Source organism: Citrus clementina, unplaced genomic scaffold (genome assembly GCF_000493195.1).
Source record: "Citrus clementina cultivar Clemenules unplaced genomic scaffold, Citrus_clementina_v1.0 scaffold_5, whole genome shotgun sequence".
NCBI classification, from domain to species: domain Eukaryota; kingdom Viridiplantae; phylum Streptophyta; class Magnoliopsida; order Sapindales; family Rutaceae; genus Citrus; species Citrus x clementina.
Genome location: NW_006262201.1, coordinates 39,516,835 through 39,540,995, shown reverse-complemented (window position 1 = coordinate 39,540,995; position 24,161 = coordinate 39,516,835). Strand labels below are relative to the sequence as shown.

Here is a 24,161-nt window from a genome sequence, read left to right as displayed (position 1 = left end):
AAGAAAAAGAAAAACGATTAACGTGAATTAGCTGCAAATTCTTGCCCTCAAAATCAATCCATGTGATTTTTATTAATCACTGTACCATTTTGGTGAGAGGGACTGAGAGAGAGAAAGCTTTGGACAGTGTCCTAAAAGGCGCGTGAATTAAACTCGCCTAAGAGAACCCTTTACAATTTTCGTAAAGGAAAAATACAGGCATATATTACAAAATAAATCTAATTTTATTTAATCATACAGTGGATTAATTTTTATTTTATTCTTGAAGTAGAAGATTTGGGTATTTTCATTTGATGTAGAAGCATATTTTTTGAGTTGATTTTACACTTGAGTTTTTTATAATTAAACATCTCTTATTTTTTTTCCACACAAAATATTTTATGAACAAAATGATATCCACATTTGTTACAATATCATTATAATTAAAAATAAAATAATAAATTATGTTCTTATTTAATTTATATTCTTTCTTTACTCATATCCTTAGTCACTTCAATTTTGTTTTTGTTTCTTATATATAATTATTCATTTATAATCTAAATTTTTTTTGTATAATCCAGTTGAGCTCATCCTTCTTTTATAAACAAGAACCAATGGATAGGAAGGAAGGCTCTTAAGGACGTGAATTAAAAAATTTTTAAAGAGCTTTCTGAACTAATTTTAACCAAAATTGTTGGAAGGCAAAACTCCAAACAAGATGAAAAGATGGCGCGTAAAGGGGCGCGCTCCAAGGGCGACAGTGGGATTCAGAGAAAATTTGGAATGGGTGAAAGTAATGGGTGGCTACTGGCTAATGGCTACAAGTCCGAAAGTGAGCAGTAAATGGTAACAACAAGAATAATTAATAATGAGCAGTAAATGAAATATTTAACTCTAATCTAAAAGGCATTAATGAGCAGTGAAAGAAAGTATCATCGGTGGTGAGTTTGCTTCTTTGACCCATCAGCAAGTGGTGTTTTGGCTTCGCTTCGCTGACACACCCAAAGTCTCCGCTTTTTGTTTTGTTACAATCGCACACGCAACAGATCCATTTTTTTGTTTTTTTTTAATTTGCCCCATAATTTTCGTAATGTCTGTGTAGCTGGTAAGAGCTTTATCCCTAATTCTGAATCTATGTGGAAATTACCTCAAGTTTTGAACTTTTTGCTGTTTTTGGACATTTGCGTGAGTTTACTCCAACTGGTTATTTTCCATTTGTCTTAATTTTGTCTATTTTGTTGACCTTGTAGTCTTTGATTGACGGGTAACTCCTGGTTTTGCAGCTTGTTTGTTGGTTGGGTTTTAGTTGGACTGAAGGTATGCAAGTTATCATTTTGCTGGAACTTGGGTTTAAATATCTAGGTTTCGCTGATCTCTTCGGAATATTGAGCTACTGACTTGCTTTGTTAAAGGGCAAGTTTTTATTCTTTTTAAGATTGCTAAGCTAGTTGAGTGTTGTTGTATGGAGATTTTGATAGATTGAAGGATACTTTGTGGTGATTAACACAATGGGAGGGCTTTGCTCGAGGAGTTCAAATGTAGATAATGCTCCCGGTGAAAGCTTTCCAAGTGTTAATGGTCATTTTGGTTTGGTTTATCAGCCGCGTGAACTGCCCATGAAAGTGAATAACAATTCAACTCCCTCTCCCGTAGGGGAGAATGTGGAGAATAAGGAATTGACAGAACCGTTTTCCTTTCCCACGGTCAATGCTATTGCTGCTTATGGGACTAATCTTGAAGATATCAATGATGGGATTCCCCGCTTGCCAAGGGCTCTTTCAAACAAATCTAGATCAACTAAGTCTAAACAGGTTGCTGTTGCTAAGGTTTGTCATTAATTTATTTGCTTTTTGCATGCTCTTTCATTTCCTTTTGTTTTTTTGTTAAAGTGTGTTTATTATGTTGTACTAGAATAGGTAAATAATTTTATATGCTTTAAACATATGCCGTGGAAAGATTGCTAAGTATTTGTTTTTGTGGTTATCTGTTTGATTGACTGATGATTAAAGGAGCGCTCGTGCTTCCATTCTAATTCACAATCAGCCTTGGGAATAAAATTTGAAATCTGACTCTGTTTAAGCTGGCGCTAAAAACTTGTTGCGTGATGGTTTCATGCTCTTTTAATTACAAAGTGTCTTGGGATACTGAAGCCTGTTGCATATAAAGGTCTTGACATGGGTTGTAAGTGGCTACAATGTGAAATTCTTTGCCAAGTGAGTAAAGATTCAACGCAACATGGATAGGAAAGGTTAATTAGCAAGACCTGGCGGCCAAGTGTGACATGATCTGTGAACTAACTGTAAAAATCGTGTTTGCCTTTAGTTGCCCTTTGTCTTTGCTACTAGATGTTTCTTCGTAAATGTCATTTCAAGGTGTGATGGGGATTAGTTGGCTGTATTCAATGATGAATGATGATATAAAGTGTTACTGCTTATTTTCATTAGAGTTTAATAAAATTATTCGGGACAACCCTTCCTTGGTATTGGAATTCTGGAATGAGAGATATTTTTAAGATAGTTTGATGCCCTTCATTATGTTTGGGGGAAGAGCTAGATCTACTGAAAAAGGCATATCCAATTTTTCCAACAACTTTGTGAATGGACGAAAGTCCTCCCTATGTGGACAAATAAACAATTTGTTTCTACTTTAACTCATTCAATAAATGCTACGTCATTGAACAGGCCATAATATGGGGCAAACGGTTAAAAAAAAAAAGAGATAGAGAGAGAGTTTTTTATGGCAGAACTAAGCAATCTAGCAACCACAACAATCTTACCGTTTGAACATAAGTATTTTCATTTAGTTGGATCCATCAGTTGATCTTGAGCTAGTATACACATCTGTCTAGGCAGAGGTTATGCAATAAGAGCAACATATAGGAATTGCGAACTACTTGCTTGTCTTTCTGCTCATACTAGGAGCCTATATCACAAACGGATTTATTCTTTAGCTGAATGCTATATTCTACTGTTTAATGTTCTTGATGAATTAATAGGACCTTTGCTTCGCATTTCTATTAAATAAGTCTTTTTGAACTTGGACTATGTCCTCTAATGGCTTATTTGAAATATTTTGGTGGTGATTTCTTCAGAATGTTGTGCCACTTAATGTAGAAATTTCAAGGTATGGTCTTTTTAATGTGAAATTGCTGATTTAAATTAATTTCGGTTAATTTTATTTTTTAGGTTTCCGAAGTGAGCTCTCTTTTGGGCAGAGCTGGTACAGTTGGGCTTGGGAAAGCAGTGGATGTTTTAGACACTCTTGGTAGTAGCATGACCAGTTTGAACCTCGGCAGTGGATTTACCTCAGGCGTGACAACAAAAGGGAATAAAATTACAATTTTGGCTTTTGAAGTCGCAAACACTATCGTCAAGGGTGCCAATTTGATGCAATCCCTCTCAAAGGAGAACATTAAACATCTAAAAGAAGTTGTGCTTCCTTCAGAAGGGGTTCAAAATTTAATTTCCAGAGATATGGACGAGTTGCTGAGAATTGCTGCTGCTGATAAGAGGTGGATAATACAAAAATAAGCTATGTTGTTAAGAAAATATCTTTTGCTAATGAGATAATATATTGGGTATATTTTCAATCAGTATGGGAAAAGTAAAAATATAGATCATGTTGTTTTATTGTTTTGACAGAGAAGAATTGAAAGTTTTCTCTGGAGAAGTGGTACGATTTGGAAATCGTTGTAAAGATCCTCAGTTACACAACTTGGATCGATATTTTGCAAAGTAATCAAATTACATCTTGCCTAGTTAAGTTTATATTCTCTAGAGCATCTGTTATTAGGCTCTTATGTTCTTTCTTGTGCCGTCTTTATGACTTTTAGGCTGGGTTCAGAACTTACCCCACAAAATCAACTGAAGGAAGAAGCAAGGACAATAATGGATCAATTGATGACTTTGGTTCAGTATACAGCTGTGAGTAATTTGCCCTAGTGGTTGCTAGATAATGCTGCATCTCTAGGGTGGAAAGCTTTTTAAAATTTCATGGCGGTTGTGATCTTATTTATTCTTTGTAATTGCCTATGTAAACAGTCCATGGAATTGTTCTCATTCCTATTATGGAATTGTCTTTAGTTTCTTTCTTAAGATAAATAATTTTGATTTCAGATTTTGAATTTAGGGGACTTTTCTATTCGGTGCTTCTGAGGTCATCTTAATCCTTTTATCCCTTAAGTCCAATTTCCAAATATTATCTTCTTCCTCTCCCCCCCCCCCCTCCTTTCATTTACATTCATTTGGAAGACATGAGCTGTGTTCTTGACACTGTGTTGATGTTATGCCTGAGTCTTACTAAAGCAGAGTGGAAATGTTTTTGGTTACAGGAATTATATCATGAATTGCATGCCCTGGACAGATTTGAACAAGATTATCGACGCAAGCTTCAGGAAGAGGATAATTGTAATGCTGCTCAAAGAGGTAAATTGGGGCTTGTATCTAAATTTACAGATGTTATTTTAGTAGAATATTTTGGCATTGCGGTTTGACAAAAGTTGCTCTAATTTTTCCTTTTATGATGGCAAATATGGAAAATTTTGAAACTCAGATATTATTGAGGAGAATATTTTTTACTTGTATTACTATTTTAAGGTTTCAAGAGGCAATCTAATTTATAGTGTATCCCATTTGAAATTTAAAATTTATCACACACAGCCTTTTTACACCCGAGCAGCTTTTTTCTTTTTTTTTAATTTTTTACTTTGGTTTGTTGATTTGGATATTATGCATATCATGGAAAATCATTCCCTTTATTTTGCTCTGTTTATGTAATGTTGTCTCTGCACTCGTCATTTTGTTTCCTGAATAGCTATGTAGCTTTTTATCTCTAATTTTACTGTTTAACATGGCTACGACCACATACAAGATTTGAGATACTTCCTACTTTTAGTAGTTTGCAACCGAAATTGTGGAATAATGTGGAGAACAACTTTTGTTTGGTTCTCTATTTCTTGTCATCTTTGTGCATATCTTAATTTGCAGTTACTCTGTTTCATCTTGTATAGACATTCATTTGACATGCAGGAGACAGCCTTGCAATTTTGAGAGCTGAGTTAAAGAGCCAAAAGAAGCATGTAAGAAGCTTGCAAAAGAAATCTCTTTGGTCGAAGATTTTGGAAGAGGTACAAATGAATGCTGCTTAATCTACTGTGTTGTCAGGGATGAATGTGTTCAGTTACCAGTTTACCATTTCCAAAAATGTCTTATCCTTGTATTGTTTTTTCTCAAGAAAATGGAACCTTTTATAGATCAAGAAAATTACTGGATTTTAAGCACTCCTAAGTAAATATCTTCCTATTTTTCGAAATGTAGTTTTATATTAGTTAATTAAATTTTAAATTTATATTTTTTCTGTTGGCTAATGGTTTACCATTAGTATGAACTTATCCCTTGGAGTCCATACTCTCACCCTTTCTGAGGACATATCTGAGATATTGTATTACAGGTGATGGAGAAGCTTGTTGACACTGTTCATTTCTTGCATTTGGAAATTCATGAAGCCTTTGGTAGTGCTGGTGAGAATTCTAAACAATATTCTGAGTCAAAAGGGAGACTGGAAATAACAAATAATAAGTTAAATGCTTCGAAAAAGCTTCTTCAAAATCCTAGCAGTTGCATAAGATAATCATCCCGGGGGGAGTACATAGAAAAATTTATCTCATTCCTTTTCTTTGATTCAGAGTTCATGTGTTATGTCTGTCTTAAGCAAGTATCTTAAACTATAAATAATATAAAACAAGCGAACTATTCATTGGGGTTCACTAACCGAATGGTGTTTTTGTAATGTTTTTCTCTCTGAACTTTCAGATGGTGATAGACCAGTAAAAGGCTCTCAGAACAGTCATAAGAAGCTGGGGTCAGCTGGTCTTGCATTGCATTATGCTAACATCGTCACTCAAATTGATACTCTTGTGAGTTTATAATTCTGTGCAGATTTAACTTCCTTTTACCTGATCTTTTCGTATTGCAAAGTATGTCCTTGTTTGTCTTTCATTTATCTGGCATATCAATAACCTAGTCTGATTGTTATGATCACACGTTAGGGTGGGTGGTTCATTCTTGAATTTGAAGGATTCCCTTTGTTTAGATATTTCTGTAGGTATTGGGATTATTGTAGAGAAATATTTCTGAATGTTTTGGAGAGTTTAACAAATTGTATAATTCAAACTCATGAAATGCAGGCCTTTGAGTCTAAAGGCTTTCATATTTTTTAATCGAGAAATGACTGAGGTTTTTGTTTCCACTAAATAGCTGAGAATGTCAGTTGTGTACTTTTGCTAACATGTTAGTGTCCTCAGGTATCTCGATCAAGTTCTGTGCCTCCGAATACGAGGGATGCTTTATACCAAGGGCTGCCTCCTACCATAAAGTCTGCATTGCGCCCCAAATTACAGTTGTTCCAGGTTAAGGAAGAGGTATTGGTTAAGTATTTTCAACCCTTGAAATATCAATTGAGTCATTGGAAGTGTTTTATGTTTGTGATACGGAGTACATGAAGCCTGTCCTTCAACATATCAAGTAAGCACTTATTTGATTATTCTTCTCTTCCAATGTTCTTCTTGCAGCTTACTATCCAGCAAATTAAGGCTGAAATGGAGAAAACATTGCAGTGGCTTGTTCCTATTGCGACTAACACAACCAAGTAAGATTACCAGGCCCCGCAAACGACAATGTCCATGGTCTCTTTCTTCTTCGGTTGTGTTTTAACTAGGGTACCAGATTGTGTAGTTCATTTGTTTCCCTCGTTGTTCTGAGGGCCTTTTCACCAATTCATCTTTGGAAAGCCAGGGAGTGTGGTAGTCAACTCATTTTCCTATTATATGTAATGATGGGGCATATTTCTTGGAAATGGATGGGGTGGGTGGGAAATATTTGTTTTTGATTGATTAGCTGAGACTTTTGTTTATCTAATCTATCTGCTGTTTTGCTTTGCAATTTGGTCCTACCAGGGCTCATCATGGATTTGGATGGGTTGGAGAATGGGCGAACGCAGGGTGGGTTAGGACCACAATTTGCTTTTTCTTCGTTCATTTTCTATCAAGATTATTTTTGCTCATGCCTTTTTCATAAATCTGTTCAGGTCTGAGATGAATCGAAAACCTGTTGGTACCGACTTACTCAGGATTGAGACGTTACACCATGCAGATAAGGAGAAAACAGAAGCTTATATCCTTGAATTGGTTGTGTGGCTTCACCATCTTGTTAGCCAAGCAAGGGCTGGTAATGTTGGAATAAGATCTCCTGTTAAATCCCCGATTCGTTCCCCGAACCAGAAAGCGATTCCATTATCTACAAACCCACCCCACCCTCCATCCCCCATGCTAACTGTGGAAGATCAAGAGATGCTTCGAGATGTTAGCAAAAGGAAAAAGACACCAGGGATAAGTAAGAGTCAGGAGTTTGACACTGCCAAAAACAGGTTGAGCAAGCACCACAGGTTGACCAAAAGTAACAGTCACTCCCCAACAAGTGAAACTAAGAGAGATCCCTTCCCCATTAGGAGACCATCTTCGGTTCCTGTAATTGACTTTGATATAGATCGGATCAAAGCGTTGGATGTCATTGATCGCGTGGACACAATTCGAAGTTTATAAACTGTATGCAGATAGCAGTGCACCTTTGCTGCAATTTTCCATTTCCGGCTACAAAGCTCAGTATGCTTTTAGCAGTGAGTATGTCCAGCTAGTAAGCAATTGGTAGGTGAGATATATATTATATAATTCCTTTTTGTATGTGGAAATTTAAGTTGAGGATATATTTGTTCAAGGGGAATTTAATTGCTTTAAAAGGTCACATGAATGGATATCAGGAGGTAGCTTTTGGTAGTTAGTTCTGTATGTATATAGTGAAATACTTGTGATCTTTCTGTATAGCCAAAGCCCAAACGGCACCTGCTTCTTCCTCTTGTCCATGCTGTTGGCTCTTGATTTACTTTTTATTTTTCTTTTAACCATTTCTTTACCTTTTCTTTTTATTTTTATTATTAAGAATTATACTTGTACCCAGATACGATGAAGTTATTTGAGTGAGGTGGTAGGATTAAAATTTTGGTATGCTCTTTTCTTGGGCACTAAAGACAAATTTTCAAAAGATATAAAAATCCGTAGTGTTTGGCTAGTCGCGACTGTATGTACATACACGTATGTATTCCACCGTCGAGCATGCGAGCATGCCCCGTGTCGATTTAGCATTGGCTTCCATATTCATTACTAGCTTTAAAATCCATTCGAACAAACTCTTAATTAACGATAATGTTAGGAAAACTAACCATATTGTATTAGTTTTACCCAAATGCAAACGAACATGGTAATGGTATGTATGGAGTAGCGGTATTGTCTATTTTATACCGAATTAAAATTAATTATATATGTTTGATTGATTCGACAGAAATTGATTGAACCCTTTAAGAAAATTTGTCCTACTTGTATTATTTATAAGCAAATAAACCCTCTATTCCAAATTTCCAAGTAAATCATTTGATATGCACAAACAAAGACAAATCGAACAACCAATCTATAAATAGTTGTGGTACCATCCCACAGCTGATTCAGCGGTTGAATCCGATTATGGTGACAACTGCAGGCTGAATGCTGGATTCAATTGTAGTATGGTACCACCATAATGCTCTAAGCTGCGTGAACAGCCGCCACTTATTCGGCCTGACTGATTTAACAAAAAGTCAGAGAAGTACGTCGTCGTTTTGTCACGACTTCCGCCAATAATTTACCGCCAACGCATCAAAATGATATCTTATCACGTGAAATCGTCAAGCTGCGTGGAAGGTGCGTGGCCTTTTATTCATGCAAGAGAAGAGACAACCGCCTGCTTGTTATTTGTTTTGTTTCGCCGCCTCGCATTTACTCGGACCAACTGTCCGTCTCAGAAGTGAAAATCAAGTCAACGGACAGTCACCCGCGACAGTCTATTTTATCCCTTCATGCGCCCGCTTCCGAAAGTCAAGGCGCAAGCCAATTGACAATTGCCATTTGTGGAGGCGGCTAGGATTCCGTTTGACTAATTACAAACAGAAAGCGGACAAAAAATTTATGGTGTGTGTTAAAAGAGGAAACGTGGAATAAAAAATAATGTAAAAAGCAAGGAATTTTTTTATCTTTTAAGAATAATTTCTTTTGAAAAAAAGGTCCATGCTCTGTACTGTTTGTAGGTTTGTTCTCCGTCATAATCATTGCATTATCGACATTTTTTTTCCAATCTTGCCCTAATACCTAAATCATGTTAATGTAGTTTGATTTGTAAGCGTGACAAAACTAACTATGAGTTTACGGAGGAAATATCACACTCAGTCTTGATTTTATTTATCTGACGCAGTAGCCAGTTTGATCACATTGTTATGGCTTTCTTGGACCGTGGGCTGATTGAGCAGATAGATAAGTCTAATCATACATCTTAAATTGTACTTTTTTTTTAATTATGATGTGTATTCTAAATAGCTAGTTAGTTAAATTAAACTGCCTAAAAACTCTTGTTAATTTGGACGTGTATTCAAATTATCAATCTTGCATAAATAGATACTTCTAATAATAATGCAGCAAGAATGATCTCATCTAAGAACTATTACATAACTCGCTCGTGATGTGATAGTGTCACCATTGGACAGGTAGTAACATGTTTGCAGTTAATGCCGCCACATTTTCCAAGGCTACAATGCATATGTGTAACTCAGAATCCAACATTCAGCAAGCAAAATCTGAATCTGCTTCATTTTCAATTGCAGTTTCTTTGGGGAGTGCGCAAGTTCGTATCGCGGATTGCTTTGCTCACTCTGAGCATACTGGATAATGTCAAAATAAATTTCCCCATCCCTGCCGTGTGAACTACACATCTCATCAGCATTGACCACGATGGATGATACCCAAAAAATTCCGATCGATGCAAGAATATATGTATGTGGTCAAAAATCAATCATTAAAAGTGGTGCTTGTACAAAACCCACGGATCAAACCTATGAAAGGAGAGCAGGAGATGCATGGTTATTCAATATGTTTACAAAATTTTCATCCATTTCAAGCAAATTGGGTGAATATAAAATATTCTTCATCTAGTACAATTATTCAGCAGACTTAGCTTATTTTATAGGCAGCCGAAAAGCAATAAATTCTTTTATTCCCATTGAGAAATATCTTATAGATTGGAATAATTTTACTAGAAATTTGATTAATTGAATTAACACTAGACATATAAACTTTTGTATGTACGTATATCAATTAAATTCTTTAATTTATTCCACCTTATCATTTAGCTAGAACTATCTTATATACACATCGAATAATCTAGTTAAAATGCTTATACTGACGAAAAATAGTATCACATGTACCAAGTGTAATTAAGTTCCTTTATTCCAAACTTATCGTTTAGAACAATCTTATACATATGGAATAATCTAATAAAAAGATATAAGTTTTACAAATAACATTTGAGATATTACAGACTTTTATTTGTACACTATTTCATTTCAACTTCTCATTTAAATAAATATATTGTCGATGTAGAATATTATGATGGAAAAATCTATTAATGAAAATAACATAAACTTTTGCATATAATTAAGTCACTTTATTCCAACTTATCATTTGGATATGTTATCTTCTAGATTTGGAATAATCTAATAGGATAGTCGTCCTAAATGTTATTTCCATTATTGATAGTAGAAAGATTCAGATAGAAATTTACATTGTTGCTTCGCTGATTAATAATAATATTATTCCCTGACCTCTATTTTTCAATGATTTATTCAACACATCATTGTTTTTTGAATTCTAAGTATCAAAATGTAGAAGATTTAAGACGAATATTTATTACTTAAAGTCTGTTCGCATGATTTTTTTTTTCTTTTTGAATGATGTTCACATGAAGTTTTGAGTTTAATACATGAAGTTAATTTGGAGTTCAAGTCTTCATAAATTTTTTCTCTTGAATTGTAAATTATTGATTTCAATCATATTTAAGCGTCAGTGTGAAATTAAAAAAAAAATCCCTAATTCAAATCGCTCTAAAAAAAGGAAATTTAATAAAATAATCTCATTGGAGAAAATAACGTAACCACTCAATTTAAAATAGAGCAAAATCACTTGCTTTAATAAACTTAAGCTTGAAATATGATCATATTACTCTAATGAATAATGATATAGTCACGAACTCTTGTACAAATTTATTTTGTACGAACTGATGCGGCATAATAAAATTGGTTGAATTAAATATCACTTGACCCACATAATTTATTTATATTATTTTATATTTTCATTCACTAATAAATTAATGCCACATTAATTTATATAAGATAAGTTTATACAAAAATTTAAGAATTTATAGTTGTATCATCACTCTACTCTAATAACATACCAAATGGTAATATTTGAAAATCTAGTTGACAAAAATTAAATAACTTACTGATAACGAAACCCTAAAATAATATTATCTGCATTAGGAGTGTAGATTGAGTAGGTATGTGAACTTGACTCCAACAAGACTATAATGCTGTGTTTACTTGCTGGAGTGGGAGTGAGGAGTGTGGATTCCTCCCACTCTAGCGTTTACTTCCTTAAAATGGGAAGAGAGTGGGAATCCCACTCCGTGAGCCCCACTTATTTTTGGAGTGGGGAGTGGGAGTGGGACTCCTATTGGGGGAGGTTCCACTCCCACCTCTCCCTTTTTTACCCTTTTATTTTTTAATTTAATTTAATTTAATATTTTATAATTAATAAAATAAAATAAATAATATTATATTTATTTGAATAATAATATTATATTTAACTAAATAATAATTTACATTGATTCTAAGTTAAAATTGTTTTAAAATAATATTATTATATTAATAGAGAATTAATAAATATAATATTATTATATTAATAGAGAATTAATAAATATAATATTATTATATTTATTTTAAAAATAATAGTACTATATTTATTTAATAATAATAATAATAAATAGTTTATTCTAAGAAAATATTAATTTTGTACTAAATAATATTATATTATTATTTTATATAATAATAAATTTAATATGATTATATTAAATAAAATAAAATAAGGTTTCATTTTATATTAAAATTAATAATTTATTGTTCATAATTAAGAATATTAATAATTATAATAAATTTACAAATATAATAAAATAAATATTATTCATGAAATATATTTTTTATTAGTTTTGTAATTAAAAACTATAATTCTTTAAATAAGGATAAAATTGTAATTTGAAATTATTTACTCCCAATTCAAGACAAAGTAAATACATAAATTGAATTCTGATCTCTATTCCATACTTCCATTTCAGTATAAGTAAACAATCTACTCCCATTTTCACTCCACACTCTCAATCTTAGGATTCTCACTCCTCAAAATTCTCAATCCAATCTAAAAAGTAAACGCTACGTAAGTCTAAAATCAAGCAAGTTTCAAGAAACATATACGTTTCCTTGACCAGACTATATTGACCAGGCAACTCAACTACTCTAACTACTCTCCCACTTTATTAACAAAAGTTAAAAACTGAAAAAGATAGTGTTCTTAATTAGCATGGCTAAAGGTTTCAAATGATGATATCAACTCATTAATGACTATTCTAAAGAAGGACATGAGACGTTGGCCACCGTAACACACGTGGAAAATAACCACAGTAAACAAGCAAGTAAGACTGGGACAGCAGATTCGAAATTGGATAAGGACATTGACGCCAAGTCGCAAGTTGCCCCCACGGACCTGTACTATAAATTCTCTTACTCACAACACTCAAAATTCATCACATATTAACGATATTTTGGTAGCTTAATTAGTTGGCTGGCCATGGAGAGTACCGAAGCAGGCGCAGCTGCAGCAGCACCAACAAAGAATCAATCCTCAATTGAGCTACGGCAGCCACCACAGCCGCCGCCGTACCCGATGTGGAAGATCGTAATGGTGGCGTCCATAGCAGCGGGGGTGCAATTCGGGTGGGCCCTGCAGCTCTCTCTTTTGACCCCCTACGTTCAGCTCCTGGGCATCCCTCACAAATGGTCTTCCCTCATTTGGCTCTGCGGCCCCATCTCCGGCATGATCGTCCAGCCCATCGTCGGCTTCCACAGCGACACCTGCAAATCCCGCTTCGGCCGTCGCCGCCCCTTCATTCTTGCCGGCGCCGTCCTCGTCGCCATCGCTGTGTTTCTCATCGGCTACGCCGCCGACATAGGCCACGCCGCGGGCGACTCCGTTACCGATTCCGTCAAAACCCGCGCCATCATCATCTTCGTCATCGGCTTCTGGATTCTCGACGTCGCGAATAACACATTACAAGGCCCATGCAGAGCCCTCCTCGCCGATCTCTCCGGCAGCAGCAACAGGAGAACAAGAACCGCAAACTCGTTTTTCTCATTCTTCATGGCCGTCGGTAACGTGCTCGGCTATGCCGCCGGCTCCTACACTCACTTGTACCACATGCTTCCGTTCACAAAGTCAAAAGCTTGCGACGTTTACTGTGCAAATTTGAAAACGTGCTTCTTCCTCTCCATAGCTCTGCTAATAACCCTAACGACAGTAGCACTTTTTTACGTAACTGAGAAAAGATTAGAAGAGATTGATGATAACGAAAATAAAGAAACGGCGCTGTCCACGAAGGAACCATTTTTCAGCGAGATATTTGGTGCATTGAAAGGGTTGCAAAAGCCTATGTGGATCCTACTTGCGGTGACGGCGTTGAACTGGATTGCATGGTTCCCGTTCTTGTTGTTCGACACTGATTGGATGGGGAGGGAGGTGTACGGAGGGAGCTCCAAGGGCAGTGCAGAGGAGCTGAGGGTGTATAACAACGGGGTGAGAGCGGGGTCGTTGGGGCTGATGCTTAACGCTATCGTTCTGGGGTTCACGTCGCTGGGTGTGGAGGTCTTGGCGAAGCTGATTGGTGGCGTCAAGAGGCTCTGGGGCGTTGTCAATTTCTTGTTGGCGGTTTCTTTGGTTTTCACCTTTTTGATTACCAAATTGGCCGAGTCCAACCGCCGGTCCGTCACCACAGCAGGCGGCGCCACCCATATCTTGCCGCCGCCGGTTGGTGTGAAAGTTGGCGCTTTGGCTATCTTCACTGTGTTGGGAATTCCTCAAGCTGTAAGTGATCAATTAACTTTTTCTTGCGCACATAAAAAGAAAAAAGAAATAATAATAAAATTAAATATTAAATTCTTGCTTTATTTTATTAGTTTTGGTATCCCTAGTCGATAATTGTATCAGTTTGAAAACTTTAGGATTCTGATGTCCGCTTTTTGAGATTTGTGTCCCGTAAGTTTTCAAAATAGTTGCCGGCTGCATGTTTCATATTTTCACTTTTGGCAGCGAACATAATTGAGTCTCCAAAGTCCAATCCTTAACATGATTATGTTTTTTCTTTTTCTTTTTTCTTTTTTCTTTTTTCTTTTTTCTTTTTTCTTTTTTTTAGTTATAAAATTGTATATGCTAACAATCCAAAGATGAATTGATATTATCATCAATTCTTAATTTCTGAAATTTATATAAACTATAAAAGCATAGTGAAAAATAGATTCTTTTGTTGTTTTGAATTGGACAGGTATTTAATGCATTTAATGCGCTCTTATAAATGGACTGAGCGCCTCTTATTACTCTTTATTTGAACTGTTGTTCTTATCCTACAATCCTTTCATAAAAATAAATTTTATTTTTAGAGTAATAGAGAGCATAATACCAAAAGTTGAAAGTAAATTCCAATAAATGGTTTTAAAATATTGTCAGAACAACTTTTATTGATTGATTTATGAAGTACTGTGAGTGTGCAGATTACTTTCAGCGTTCCGTTTGCTATGGCATCCATATTTTCTAGAACTTCTGCTGCTGGTCAAGGTATTTATATTTTCTCTGCCCAAATGAAAACTCGTTTCTGAATATAAATATAAAGTATCTTCTAATCAATTTGGTAAATTGTTTGAATAATTACTTGCAGGGCTTTCGTTGGGTGTTTTGAATCTTGCAATAGTTGTTCCACAGGTAGATATGTGTGTGTGCGCACGCGTTTTATTTTATTCTGTGTGTGTTTGTAATTGAAGTTAGAAAACTATAGTTTTTAAGTTATAACACTTAAGTGCTTGGTAAATATTTATTGTTATATTTTAAAATTTATATTGATATAAATTTTTATTTGTATAATAGAAAATTTATTATATATTTAATAATTTTATTAAAATGATTATTTAAAATTTATATTTACTATATATTATTAACTTTTATTTCATAATGTAACTATAGCTTAAAAGTTACAGCACCTCAATTCTAAATAAGACTTTTGTTATAATAAAAAAAAAATTTAAGTAAGAGAGGTGTGAAACAAGATATTGTGTTATGGGTTAATTACTGCACTACATTTATTATTATTATTATTATTGTTGTTGTTGTTGTTAGAAGTTTCTTATTAAGATTTTATTGTTGTTTACTACTTTAACAGATGCTGGTGTCTTTACTTAGCGGACCCTTTGATGCCGTTTGCGGAGGTGGCAACATGCCGGCATTTATGGTCGGCGCAGTTGCGGCTGCCTTAAGTGGTATCGTTGCACTCACCCTGCTCCCATCAACAACCGCGGATGTTCCCCCGCCGATAACTGAAGCGGGAACTGCAACCGCAAATCAAACTAATAAGTACTAGCTAGTCTTAGTTTGTTGGACATAAAGAAGGGACGGACTTTTTTCTTTTTTTTTTTTAAGTCATCCGAAATGTGCCTAACCGCTGAGTACTTTTGGGAAAATAATTCTGCTGGTAAGTAAATGAATGTGGTGCATGGCTGCAAGGCTTGTGTGTGTATGGAGTTTAAATGTATGTTGTTACTTGTTTAGTGAGTGAAATAATTGACAAGGTGTTTGTTCGTAATTGCTATATTTTCGATGGCTTCGTTTTAAAATCACATCGGTATTTACTTTTACTAAAGAAAAATTATCTCTGTACCATTTTTATTTTATTATATGTACATTTGATCACTATAAAATTTTGGCATGTCCTTTGCACTATCTTTGTTTTTAAGTTTATATCAATCAACTATTTTAACACTAAAAATAATTATTTTATCTTTAAATGAATTAAAATACTATTTTATTCTACAATTTTTTTTAAAAAATTATATTTATAAGAAAAAAGATGATAATTTTTAAATAAAAATATAATTACAAAAAATTAACATCTTGTAATTATAATATTTGGTAATTAAAATTTCATTTAATTTTTAAAATTAAATTAAGTAAAACGAAGTTTACAAAAATTAACAGGAAGAGAAAAGTTTCATTTAATGATTGTAAATTTCTCTATAATTAATATCGAGAAACTTTCTTATACAAATTAAATGAATTTATAATTACAAGAAATTAACATAATATATAATTTTTTAAATGAAATTATCATTATAAAAAATTAACATGTTAGATTTGAAATTTATTTATTTGATTAAATTTTGGAGTATTTTTGTAATTATAATTTTTCATTTTTCAAATTTTTTTGAATAAATAATTTTTAATTCATTTAGAGATAAAATAATTATTTTTGTTAGTCAAAATAGTTGACGGGTATAAGCTTAAAAATAAAAATAGTATAAAAAATATGTCAAAATTTTATAATGATTAAATATACATATGATAAAATAAAGATGGTGCAAGAATAATTCCCCTTTATTAAGCTATTAATATCATCCTTATGAATTTGTCCGGCTTTGATTTTGCTTATCTACACTGGACAAACACAGTCACATGAACACTTTCAAGTACGTACTATAAGTTTCAAGTATAATCATCAATTAGTGATTATATTTCACAGATGTATACGATATATTCCACTTTCAAGTAACACTAGTTGGCACTAAAATTAAACTCGGTCACCTGGGAAATATACAAAGCTATATTCATTTTGTTACTTTGGTTAGCGGCTGAGGTGTCGTCCAAGTCCAGTGCCTGTATTTTCCACCAACATTATTCACATAATCCCCAAAAAAAAAGGAAAAATGTGCTTCCTTTAAAAAAAAACACCACCGAGAATGAAACCCTCTCTATTTCATTCATCCAGAGGTTAGGCTTGGGAAAGGCTCTGGCTAGTTTGCTGGAAATTTTATTTGGAGTTCTTGTATGTCAGCAGCCTGCTGTGTTGGAACTGCATATGGATCCATAAGTTGTTCGCAGGTTACTGAATCGAGCAGAGTCTTCCGAGGTACCAATATATCTTAATGCAGAAGCATCATCACATTCACATGGGTGCCAATCATGAAGAAGGAATCGGATAATACCAAGATTCCAGAAATTTAAGCACCCGCTCAGGGTATAGATGCACGGTCCCAGGTATTGATGCTAGATTCTGTCAAAGCAGGTAGCACAAATTCTCACTTTGCAGCACTTCCTTCTATATAGGCACGGAGATGAGTAGCTCATCATGCCATGGATTTTGAAGAGGATTCCAAACCTTGGGGCATCTCGGTAAAGAAAGGCAAAGTAAATGAACAAGCAATACCTGACAAGTTAAAACTCTCCTAAAAATCAAGAGATAACACATGTGTTTTAGTATTAGTGTATAATTAAAATTTAATTATTATTTTTAATTTATTAACCACCAATCATATTAATTGAATAAAAATTATTCTGATCCCAAAAGATAACCCTTCTTCATTACAAGGATTGCCCTCATTTGGATAAGACCTCCTGATTTCTTCCATTAAGAATCGTGCTTTGTCCTTTGCTGGCATTGTATATCCAGTAATGATTTCTTTATCCAATTTCACGCACCATGAATCACATCTTGAACCGCAGCCATTGACGTTACTATCGTTAGGGAAAACAGCAGCAGCATTCCTTAGTCTATTGTTCACATAGCTATACGTTGACTACAAAGTAAAGCAATTTTTCTACGTAGGTGTTTCATCCAATAATTAAAACCCCGAATAATTGGGTACAATTCAGATACATAATCACTTAAAAAAAAAAGAAGAGTTTATACGTCTGTAATTTTTATAAAACTCCTCTCCTATTACAATTACATTAAAGGACAAAATAAATATAATTACACAACTATATTTTTCTTTCTAACTCTTTAGACCGTGCAACTAGTCTTTTACATTTTTTGTTTCCTCACAAATACTTATGCATTTTAATTTTTTTAATTTTAAAAAATTACATAATTCTATTTCTATTCACTTTTAATTCTATTTAATATATATGTATGTATATATATATATATATATGTATATATATGTATGATTTTTTTGAGTTAAATATATATGATTTAATAATTCAAGATTTGTAAAAAGAAAAATCTGTAGTTGGATTTGTTTTGAAGAGATTAATTTTTTTTTTTTTTTTTTTTTGAATCAGGGAGAAGGGGAAAGTATGGAAAAGGATATTTTAGGAGTTAGAAGGAGGTGGTTTCGACATAAAGGGGGTTTGAAAAGAAAATTACATGGGTGTTAACAGTCCCATTCAAAAAAATGGAGTTGCAATCCAGGACTGTATGACAGTATGTTTTCCATAAGATCATAAGACATAAACAAACAAATGAACAATGGAGTAATTTACTAAATTGACACTCTAGTGACCGGCGTGGGTGCACTCAGTACAATAGGCCGGTTTATGGCCCTAGAAATGGCCTCCTTTGACTTGAATCAATGTAATTTATGATGATTAAAAAAACCTTGTTTACTACTACTCAATATTATATAACCGATGTTCAATCATTAGTGAGCAAACTAAAAAGAGATTAATTTTCAATTATTTTCTTTTCTAATTTCAATAAGATTTACGTCGTAATAGACCAGTGTGGCGCGCCAACGTTCCGCTTCGTTACAACATGCCATGTAATCACCACGTGTTGCTCTCTTTTTCCTTCTCTAACCGATCCGCCATAACTAAACTTCAACTAACAAAACACACAAGGCACACAGCATCTCTAAACGACGCTCTCAACAACAGGAAATGCTCGCCGTTTTGTTATCGATGAGTTTCTCTGAAGAATCTTCTTCTTCTTCGTCATCCTCTCTGAATGGCGATGCTTACGCGCTCTTGTTCAATGCGCTCCGTCTGATTCCAATCTCGCATTATGTATTGGCTCTTTCACTTCTCTTCGTCATTGTTATTTACAATTTCTTGGAGTTTCATTTTGTCGAAGATCTCTTCTCCGGATTTCGAGGTTCTCCCGTTCGCTTGACCTTCAACTCCTCCTCTCCTATCTACGACGGCGTCGTTTCCAAGTGTAAAATTGTCCACGGCAGGTCTGCCAATTCCCAAACCAAAACAAAACGCGTCATTCAATTTTTCTCTTTTAAAATAATCAAATTTAAATCTTTCTGATAAATTCGTGCAGGTATTTGGTGACGCCGTGGCTTTCAAGTCCTCATATTCAGACTGCTTTCCTGCATTTCTTTGGAAGGCCTCCATGTTTCAGCTACAGAAGGTCATTACTTTACTTTTAGGTTGATTTTGATTTTTTTCTTCTTATATCTCATTCAATTTTGTGTTTATTACAATAAATTTTTGAGAAAAAATAGCAATAGCAGCTCTATTTGAAGTCATGGTAATAACTTTGGAGAGAATGAATCTGTGAGTTTAATATTAATATTACTTTGTGTATCTTTATTAATTGAGTTAGAACATTCTTGCTCTGTACATATAATTGGAATCTGAAATGTATTATATCACATTTCAGTGTCGTCTAAATTAGTGGGAGCTCCAGTCGGCATCTACGTGTTTTTTTTGTTTGTTTTTTTTCCTGTTTCACATGAGTGGAATGCAGGGACTTGATTTATTTCCTTTTTCTTTGTCACTTGCTACTGGAAATAGTTCCTTCCTATCTGGTGTACAATGTGTAAAATTTACCCATAATTATGTACTGGTGAATTTGCAGAAGTATTTGCTAAATGTTTAGAATAACTGATGGTAATCCCTTCTTGTGTGTTTGCATTTTGATTGTTGGCTGGGGTTTGAATCTGACAAATGTTCTTGTATATTTTCTTCTCAGACAACTATTTCGTTTATCTGATGGTGGGATGATTGCTCTGGATTGGCTAATGGGTTCTACTGGTAATAACATCATATTAATTCATATTAATAACTTGTTTCACTCATATGGGGGTGGGCTGATTTGTTTGGGCTGGCTTGTGAGTGCTGACGGTAAATATATCATATTGGTTAGTATACAGTGGAAACTTCTGCTATGAAGATAGATAAAGTAAGCTAAAAACTAAAACTTTTCTGAATCACCCCTCTGCCAGAATTTCCATCCTATCTCAGAATCCCCTCCTAGTTAAGATGAAGGGAGAAATGACATTTGATGGTTATTACCAACATTTCTTCTTGTAGGAAATTATACTGTCATTGATAAAGTACTTGCTATACTTGATAATTCAGCAGGTCCTGGAGATGTTTTTCACGCAAATAATTTCATTTCTAAAGATGACACTACGCCGATTGCGATTGTGATACCTGGCTTAACAAGTGATTCTGCAGCTTCTGTAAGTCTGATTTTATGTCTTGTTTTATCTTTCTGATCTCTTCATGAAGGTACCAAATCATGATGTTATTGATTATTGGTTATGATGAAAAGACGTGTAGAAATCTTCTCAAATTGAAAATTTTTGGTAATGTCTCAGGAAGCTATTTTTGCATTGTCCATGAACAAGACAATATTTTATAGAAGATCTACCTAGACCAAATAAAGCAAATAAGTAGGTTAGAACATATAGAGGGGCCTGATATACATTGAATCTCCTCTTGAACTGATCTATAGAAAAAATCACTGTACATATTGCAGGACCGAGAAAAATGTTAATGATGGAGAAAGGACTTATTTGCACTTCGACAACTAAGAGCACTAATTCCACTTGTTATCAGTGGAGTGAATTTCTTGTCAAATAAGCATTGTAACGTTATCATGGCCATCATGGTCATCTTTCATTTTATGGATTGCAGTATATTAGGCATCTTGTCTTTAATACGGCAAAACGCGGATGGAATGTTGTTGTTAGCAACCATCGAGGATTGGGCGGTGTTTCAATTACTGTAAGTTCTTGATTGTTTTCTTTTCTTTTATCATGATGTGTTCTTCTTGTATATCCAATCACATTGGGTAATCATTATGAAGGAAACAATTCAATCATTCTATCATTTCTTGTTTCAATCATTTTACCATTTCTAAAATCAAATATACTAAAAAACGAATAAATTGTTTGCTTAACATGGTGATTACAATAAAAATAAATGCAGTCAGATTGCTTTTATAATGCTGGATGGACAGAAGATGCAAGGGAAGTCATTGGCTATCTCCATCATGAGTATCCCAAGGCTCCTTTGTTTGCCATTGGAACTAGCATTGGTGCCAACATTCTGGTAATAGTTATTTGGGTTCAACTCTTGTTACTTAAATCTCATTTAAGTTTTTAATGTTCATTAGAATTTGCCCCCACCTTTTCCTTTGACATCTGATTATAAATCATTTCACCTTGGTATTATTTATATTTGTTTACTATGAATTTTATCTTTCAGGTAAAATATCTTGGTGAGGAGGGAGAGAAGACTCCTGTTGCTGGGGCTGCAGCTATTTGCTCTCCATGGGACCTTTTGGTTAGTGTCTTAACATCCACATTTACATTGAATAAATGATCATAATAATATTTTTCAGTTGTTTGGCTGTCATTCATTAGCTTACTAGAGGCCATGGCCTCCCAATTAATCCTTTGCAGATTGGCGACAGGTTTATAGGCCGCAGGCTCATACAAAAACTTTATGACAGAGCTCTCACAATTGGCCTTCAAGATTATGCACAGTTGTATGTCCATGCTACCAAATTAGAATTGTGTATGAACACTATATATTGGCACAGTGTCACTTATGAAAATAGAAAAAAGAAAAATGTGCAGACTTCTCTCTTTTCTCCCTCCTCTTTTTTTTTTTTTAATGATGTTTATTGATGTTAAATTTAGGGACGAATTCCTGTTTCTTTTTTTTCCTTCTTTATTTGTTGTTCTTTCACAGGAATGCCTTTTGTTTGACTTGAAAATGAAAACATACAAAATGATCTTTGCAGGCATGAGCCTCGCTATTCTCGCCTTGCAAATTGGGAAGGCATAAAAAAGGTTGGCTTCCTTTCCATGGCTAAATCATCTTCTGTGTTGAAGGAATGCGTCTATTTAATTGCGAACATAATCTATAAATTGAGAAATTTTTGTTTGTCACTGATTTCTACATGCTGCTTGGGCGTCCTATTTATTTGTTCTTTACCACAGAACTTGCGTCTTGTTTCCTCATATAGCAAGAGAGGACTTTGGTTTTTTCTTATAGGCTTCCATAATTGTCAGGACTGAAGTCATTTGTTAGAGCAAACATGTATACTATGCATAGATAAAAGACTCAGGCCGTTATGGCTAGCCTAATTGGTTTAATAGGTATTTTAAGTCGCATCGAACTGTTTTTTTGTTAAAATTGTGTAGTCGATCTGGAGTTATCTATACTTGAAGCTTTTGATTACGTAGTGTTCTGATAGTTCATATGGTTGTTGTGCTTGTTGCTCTTCCTGCCAACTAATGCTGTTTGTTCCCATTGTGCTTCATATAAGTCACGTTCCATACGAGATTTTGACAGCCATGCTACCTGCCTTGTTGGGAAATTTGAGGTACTAATTACCTGGCATTTCATCTCTTTTCTCTAAATTCCTTTTCTTTCCTGATTCATCAGAAATGTAATGTTGTTTCCTCAGACTGTGGATACATACTATAGAAATTGTAGCAGTTCTACATATGTTGGGAATGTGTCAATACCACTACTCTGTATCAGTTCTCTTGATGATCCTGTCTGTACTGTAGAAGCAATTCCTTGGGATGAATGCAGGTCAAACTGCTCGATACATGCCATTGTCTCTATTTTTACATCATTTTATGTGCCTTTTGATATCGTTTTTCTTTAACAGGGCAAATAAAAATGTTGTGTTGGCTACCACTTGGCACGGAGGACATCTAGCATTCTTTGAAGGACTAACTGCTGCTGGCATGTGGTACTTCACTCTTCATGTTATCAAACGTTTTGAATGTTGTTGCATTAATGTTTTTTATGGCTCTCGCCAATGTGTCAGTCTTCCATAAGCCAAAGACAAATTTCAAATGAAACCCTTTACTTATTTTTGTATTCCGTTCTCCATGCAGGTGGGTTAGGGCTGTTAATGAGTATCTTGGTGTTCTCCACAGTAGTCCATATATGCATGTTCGAAAAAAGGTGCAATTAGTGTCTGTTACCCTGAGGTTTCTTAGGATCGATACAAAATATAACCTGTTATCGAAAATCTGAGATATGCTGAACGAGTTCTTTTTTGTTCCACTTAATGCAATTTATGTTTTGTTTATGCTGTATGATAGTGTTCATTTTTCCTTTTGTGTAGGTTCAGGAACCAGGCCTTCATTTATCAATGGAATCTTCAATAGATCAGGGTCCTTATCTAAATGTCTCGGAAGATGGAATGGTGGCTGCGGTTGGCAACGAGCAAACAAGAAACAGCATTGTAGGAGACCATCAAACAAACAGTGAAATGGTACTGGATACTGAACAAGATGAGCAGCTCACAGGAGCCAAATCTGATGCTGTGCCCAACACTGATAGAACCTGTGAACCACCTGCAAACACTCCCGACACCGAATTGCGCAACTTAACTGCTTCTGTTACAAGTTGCTTGAACCAGCTGTCTCAGAGGAATAAAAGGTCCATGTGGCTGCTTGCTTATGTTGCTATTATAACAACATGGCCATTGGTTGGCTCAGCCCTTCGGTTTATATTTGGAAAGAAGCACAAAAATGTCTTATCTGCAACTTTGACAAAAAGGTAATCAATCAGACAATCCCATTCCATGCTCATAAAAGCATTGTTGTATGTTGTATATGTATGTGTAGCTATTAGCTAGCTAAGGCTATGATCTTAATTTAGAATTAAGTCAATTGCATCGTTAAACAATATGAGAATTCAATTTAGTTTTTAGTTCATGATTTTAAGACCTATTTGAATTTATGGATTATGAAACCGTGCATTTGAATGGAATTTCAACTTTCAAATATATAAACCAATGGTAGATAAATGGTGATTGAATACACAAAGCACTCTAGACAGAAGCTGCTTCTTTTTGCAGTTCAAACTTTCTGCTTTCACCTGCTATACAGGCCGAGCAACAACATATGTGGTGTGAGAT

At 34.5% G+C, this 24,161-nt stretch overlaps 3 protein-coding genes across 7 annotated transcripts; all 3 read left to right on the top strand.

Annotated features, from left to right (window-relative positions):
• The first annotated feature begins 878 nt into the window (after positions 1-878).
• LOC18042600 lies at positions 879-7,891 on the top strand. 2 transcript variants are annotated; one of them, XM_024184267.1, is made up of 14 exons: positions 879-1,084; positions 1,263-1,296; positions 1,458-1,805; positions 3,165-3,490; positions 3,621-3,713; positions 3,812-3,902; positions 4,310-4,403; positions 5,007-5,104; positions 5,428-5,497; positions 5,790-5,893; positions 6,281-6,397; positions 6,548-6,624; positions 6,932-6,976; positions 7,063-7,891. In XM_024184267.1, exons 3-14 carry the CDS (start codon positions 1,488-1,490, stop codon positions 7,574-7,576), a joined length of 1,947 nt encoding a protein of 648 aa, XP_024040035.1. In that variant the 5' UTR covers positions 879-1,084; positions 1,263-1,296; positions 1,458-1,487; the 3' UTR covers positions 7,577-7,891. The 2 variants fall into 2 exon arrangements, with proteins under 2 accessions (XP_024040035.1, XP_006434637.1); XM_006434574.2 differs by having other exon boundaries at positions 879-1,164.
• Positions 7,892-12,714: 4,823 nt separating this feature from the next.
• LOC18042599 (putative sucrose transport protein SUC6) lies at positions 12,715-15,848 on the top strand. Of its 2 annotated transcripts, none has more exons than XR_002905456.1 (4): positions 12,715-14,077; positions 14,745-14,824; positions 14,925-14,968; positions 15,423-15,470. XR_002905456.1 is itself a non-coding variant. In XM_006434570.2 (4 exons), exons 1-4 carry the CDS (start codon positions 12,788-12,790, stop codon positions 15,618-15,620), a joined length of 1,596 nt encoding a protein of 531 aa, XP_006434633.1. In that variant the 5' UTR covers positions 12,718-12,787; the 3' UTR covers positions 15,621-15,848. The 2 variants fall into 2 exon arrangements, 1 of the variants encoding a protein (XP_006434633.1); XM_006434570.2 differs by having other exon boundaries at positions 12,718-14,077; positions 14,761-14,824; positions 15,423-15,848.
• Positions 15,849-18,709: 2,861 nt separating this feature from the next.
• On the top strand, positions 18,710-24,065 carry LOC18041591 (embryogenesis-associated protein EMB8). Of its 3 annotated transcripts, none has more exons than XM_024184617.1 (14): positions 18,710-19,209; positions 19,302-19,391; positions 19,956-20,017; positions 20,348-20,448; positions 20,906-20,995; positions 21,200-21,322; positions 21,479-21,556; positions 21,676-21,761; positions 22,020-22,068; positions 22,548-22,604; positions 22,689-22,819; positions 22,899-22,982; positions 23,131-23,200; positions 23,364-24,065. In XM_024184617.1, exons 1-14 carry the CDS (start codon positions 18,914-18,916, stop codon positions 23,802-23,804), a joined length of 1,758 nt encoding a protein of 585 aa, XP_024040385.1. In that variant the 5' UTR covers positions 18,710-18,913; the 3' UTR covers positions 23,805-24,065. The 3 variants fall into 3 exon arrangements, with proteins under 3 accessions (XP_024040385.1, XP_006434632.2, XP_024040386.1); XM_006434569.2 differs by having other exon boundaries at positions 20,345-20,448; XM_024184618.1 differs by lacking the exon at positions 23,131-23,200 and having other exon boundaries at positions 20,345-20,448; positions 23,364-23,494.
• Positions 24,066-24,161: the final 96 nt, after the last annotated feature.

What these genes read in the sequence shown, in the direction of transcription:
- LOC18041591 (XM_006434569.2), top strand. Translation starts at nt 18,914, where the DNA reads ATGCTCGCCGTTTTGTTATCGATGAGTTTCTCTGAAGAATCTTCTTCT. An exon ending in CCATGTTTCAGCTACAGAAG is followed by an intron (nt 19,392 to 19,955) that starts GTCATTACTTTA and finishes TTTTCTTCTCAG; the next exon opens with ACAACTATTTCGTTTATCTG. An exon ending in TTGGCTAATGGGTTCTACTG is followed by an intron (nt 20,018 to 20,344) that starts GTAATAACATCA and finishes TTGATAATTCAG; the next exon opens with CAGGTCCTGGAGATGTTTTT.
- LOC18042600 (XM_024184267.1), top strand. Translation starts at nt 1,488, where the DNA reads ATGGGAGGGCTTTGCTCGAGGAGTTCAAATGTAGATAATGCTCCCGGT. An exon ending in GGTCGAAGATTTTGGAAGAG is followed by an intron (nt 5,105 to 5,427) that starts GTACAAATGAAT and finishes ATTGTATTACAG; the next exon opens with GTGATGGAGAAGCTTGTTGA. An exon ending in TGAAGCCTTTGGTAGTGCTG is followed by an intron (nt 5,498 to 5,789) that starts GTGAGAATTCTA and finishes CTGAACTTTCAG; the next exon opens with ATGGTGATAGACCAGTAAAA.
- LOC18042599 (XM_006434570.2), top strand. Translation starts at nt 12,788, where the DNA reads ATGGAGAGTACCGAAGCAGGCGCAGCTGCAGCAGCACCAACAAAGAAT. An exon ending in TGTTGGGAATTCCTCAAGCT is followed by an intron (nt 14,078 to 14,760) that starts GTAAGTGATCAA and finishes GTGAGTGTGCAG; the next exon opens with ATTACTTTCAGCGTTCCGTT. An exon ending in AACTTCTGCTGCTGGTCAAG is followed by an intron (nt 14,825 to 14,924) that starts GTATTTATATTT and finishes AATTACTTGCAG; the next exon opens with GGCTTTCGTTGGGTGTTTTG.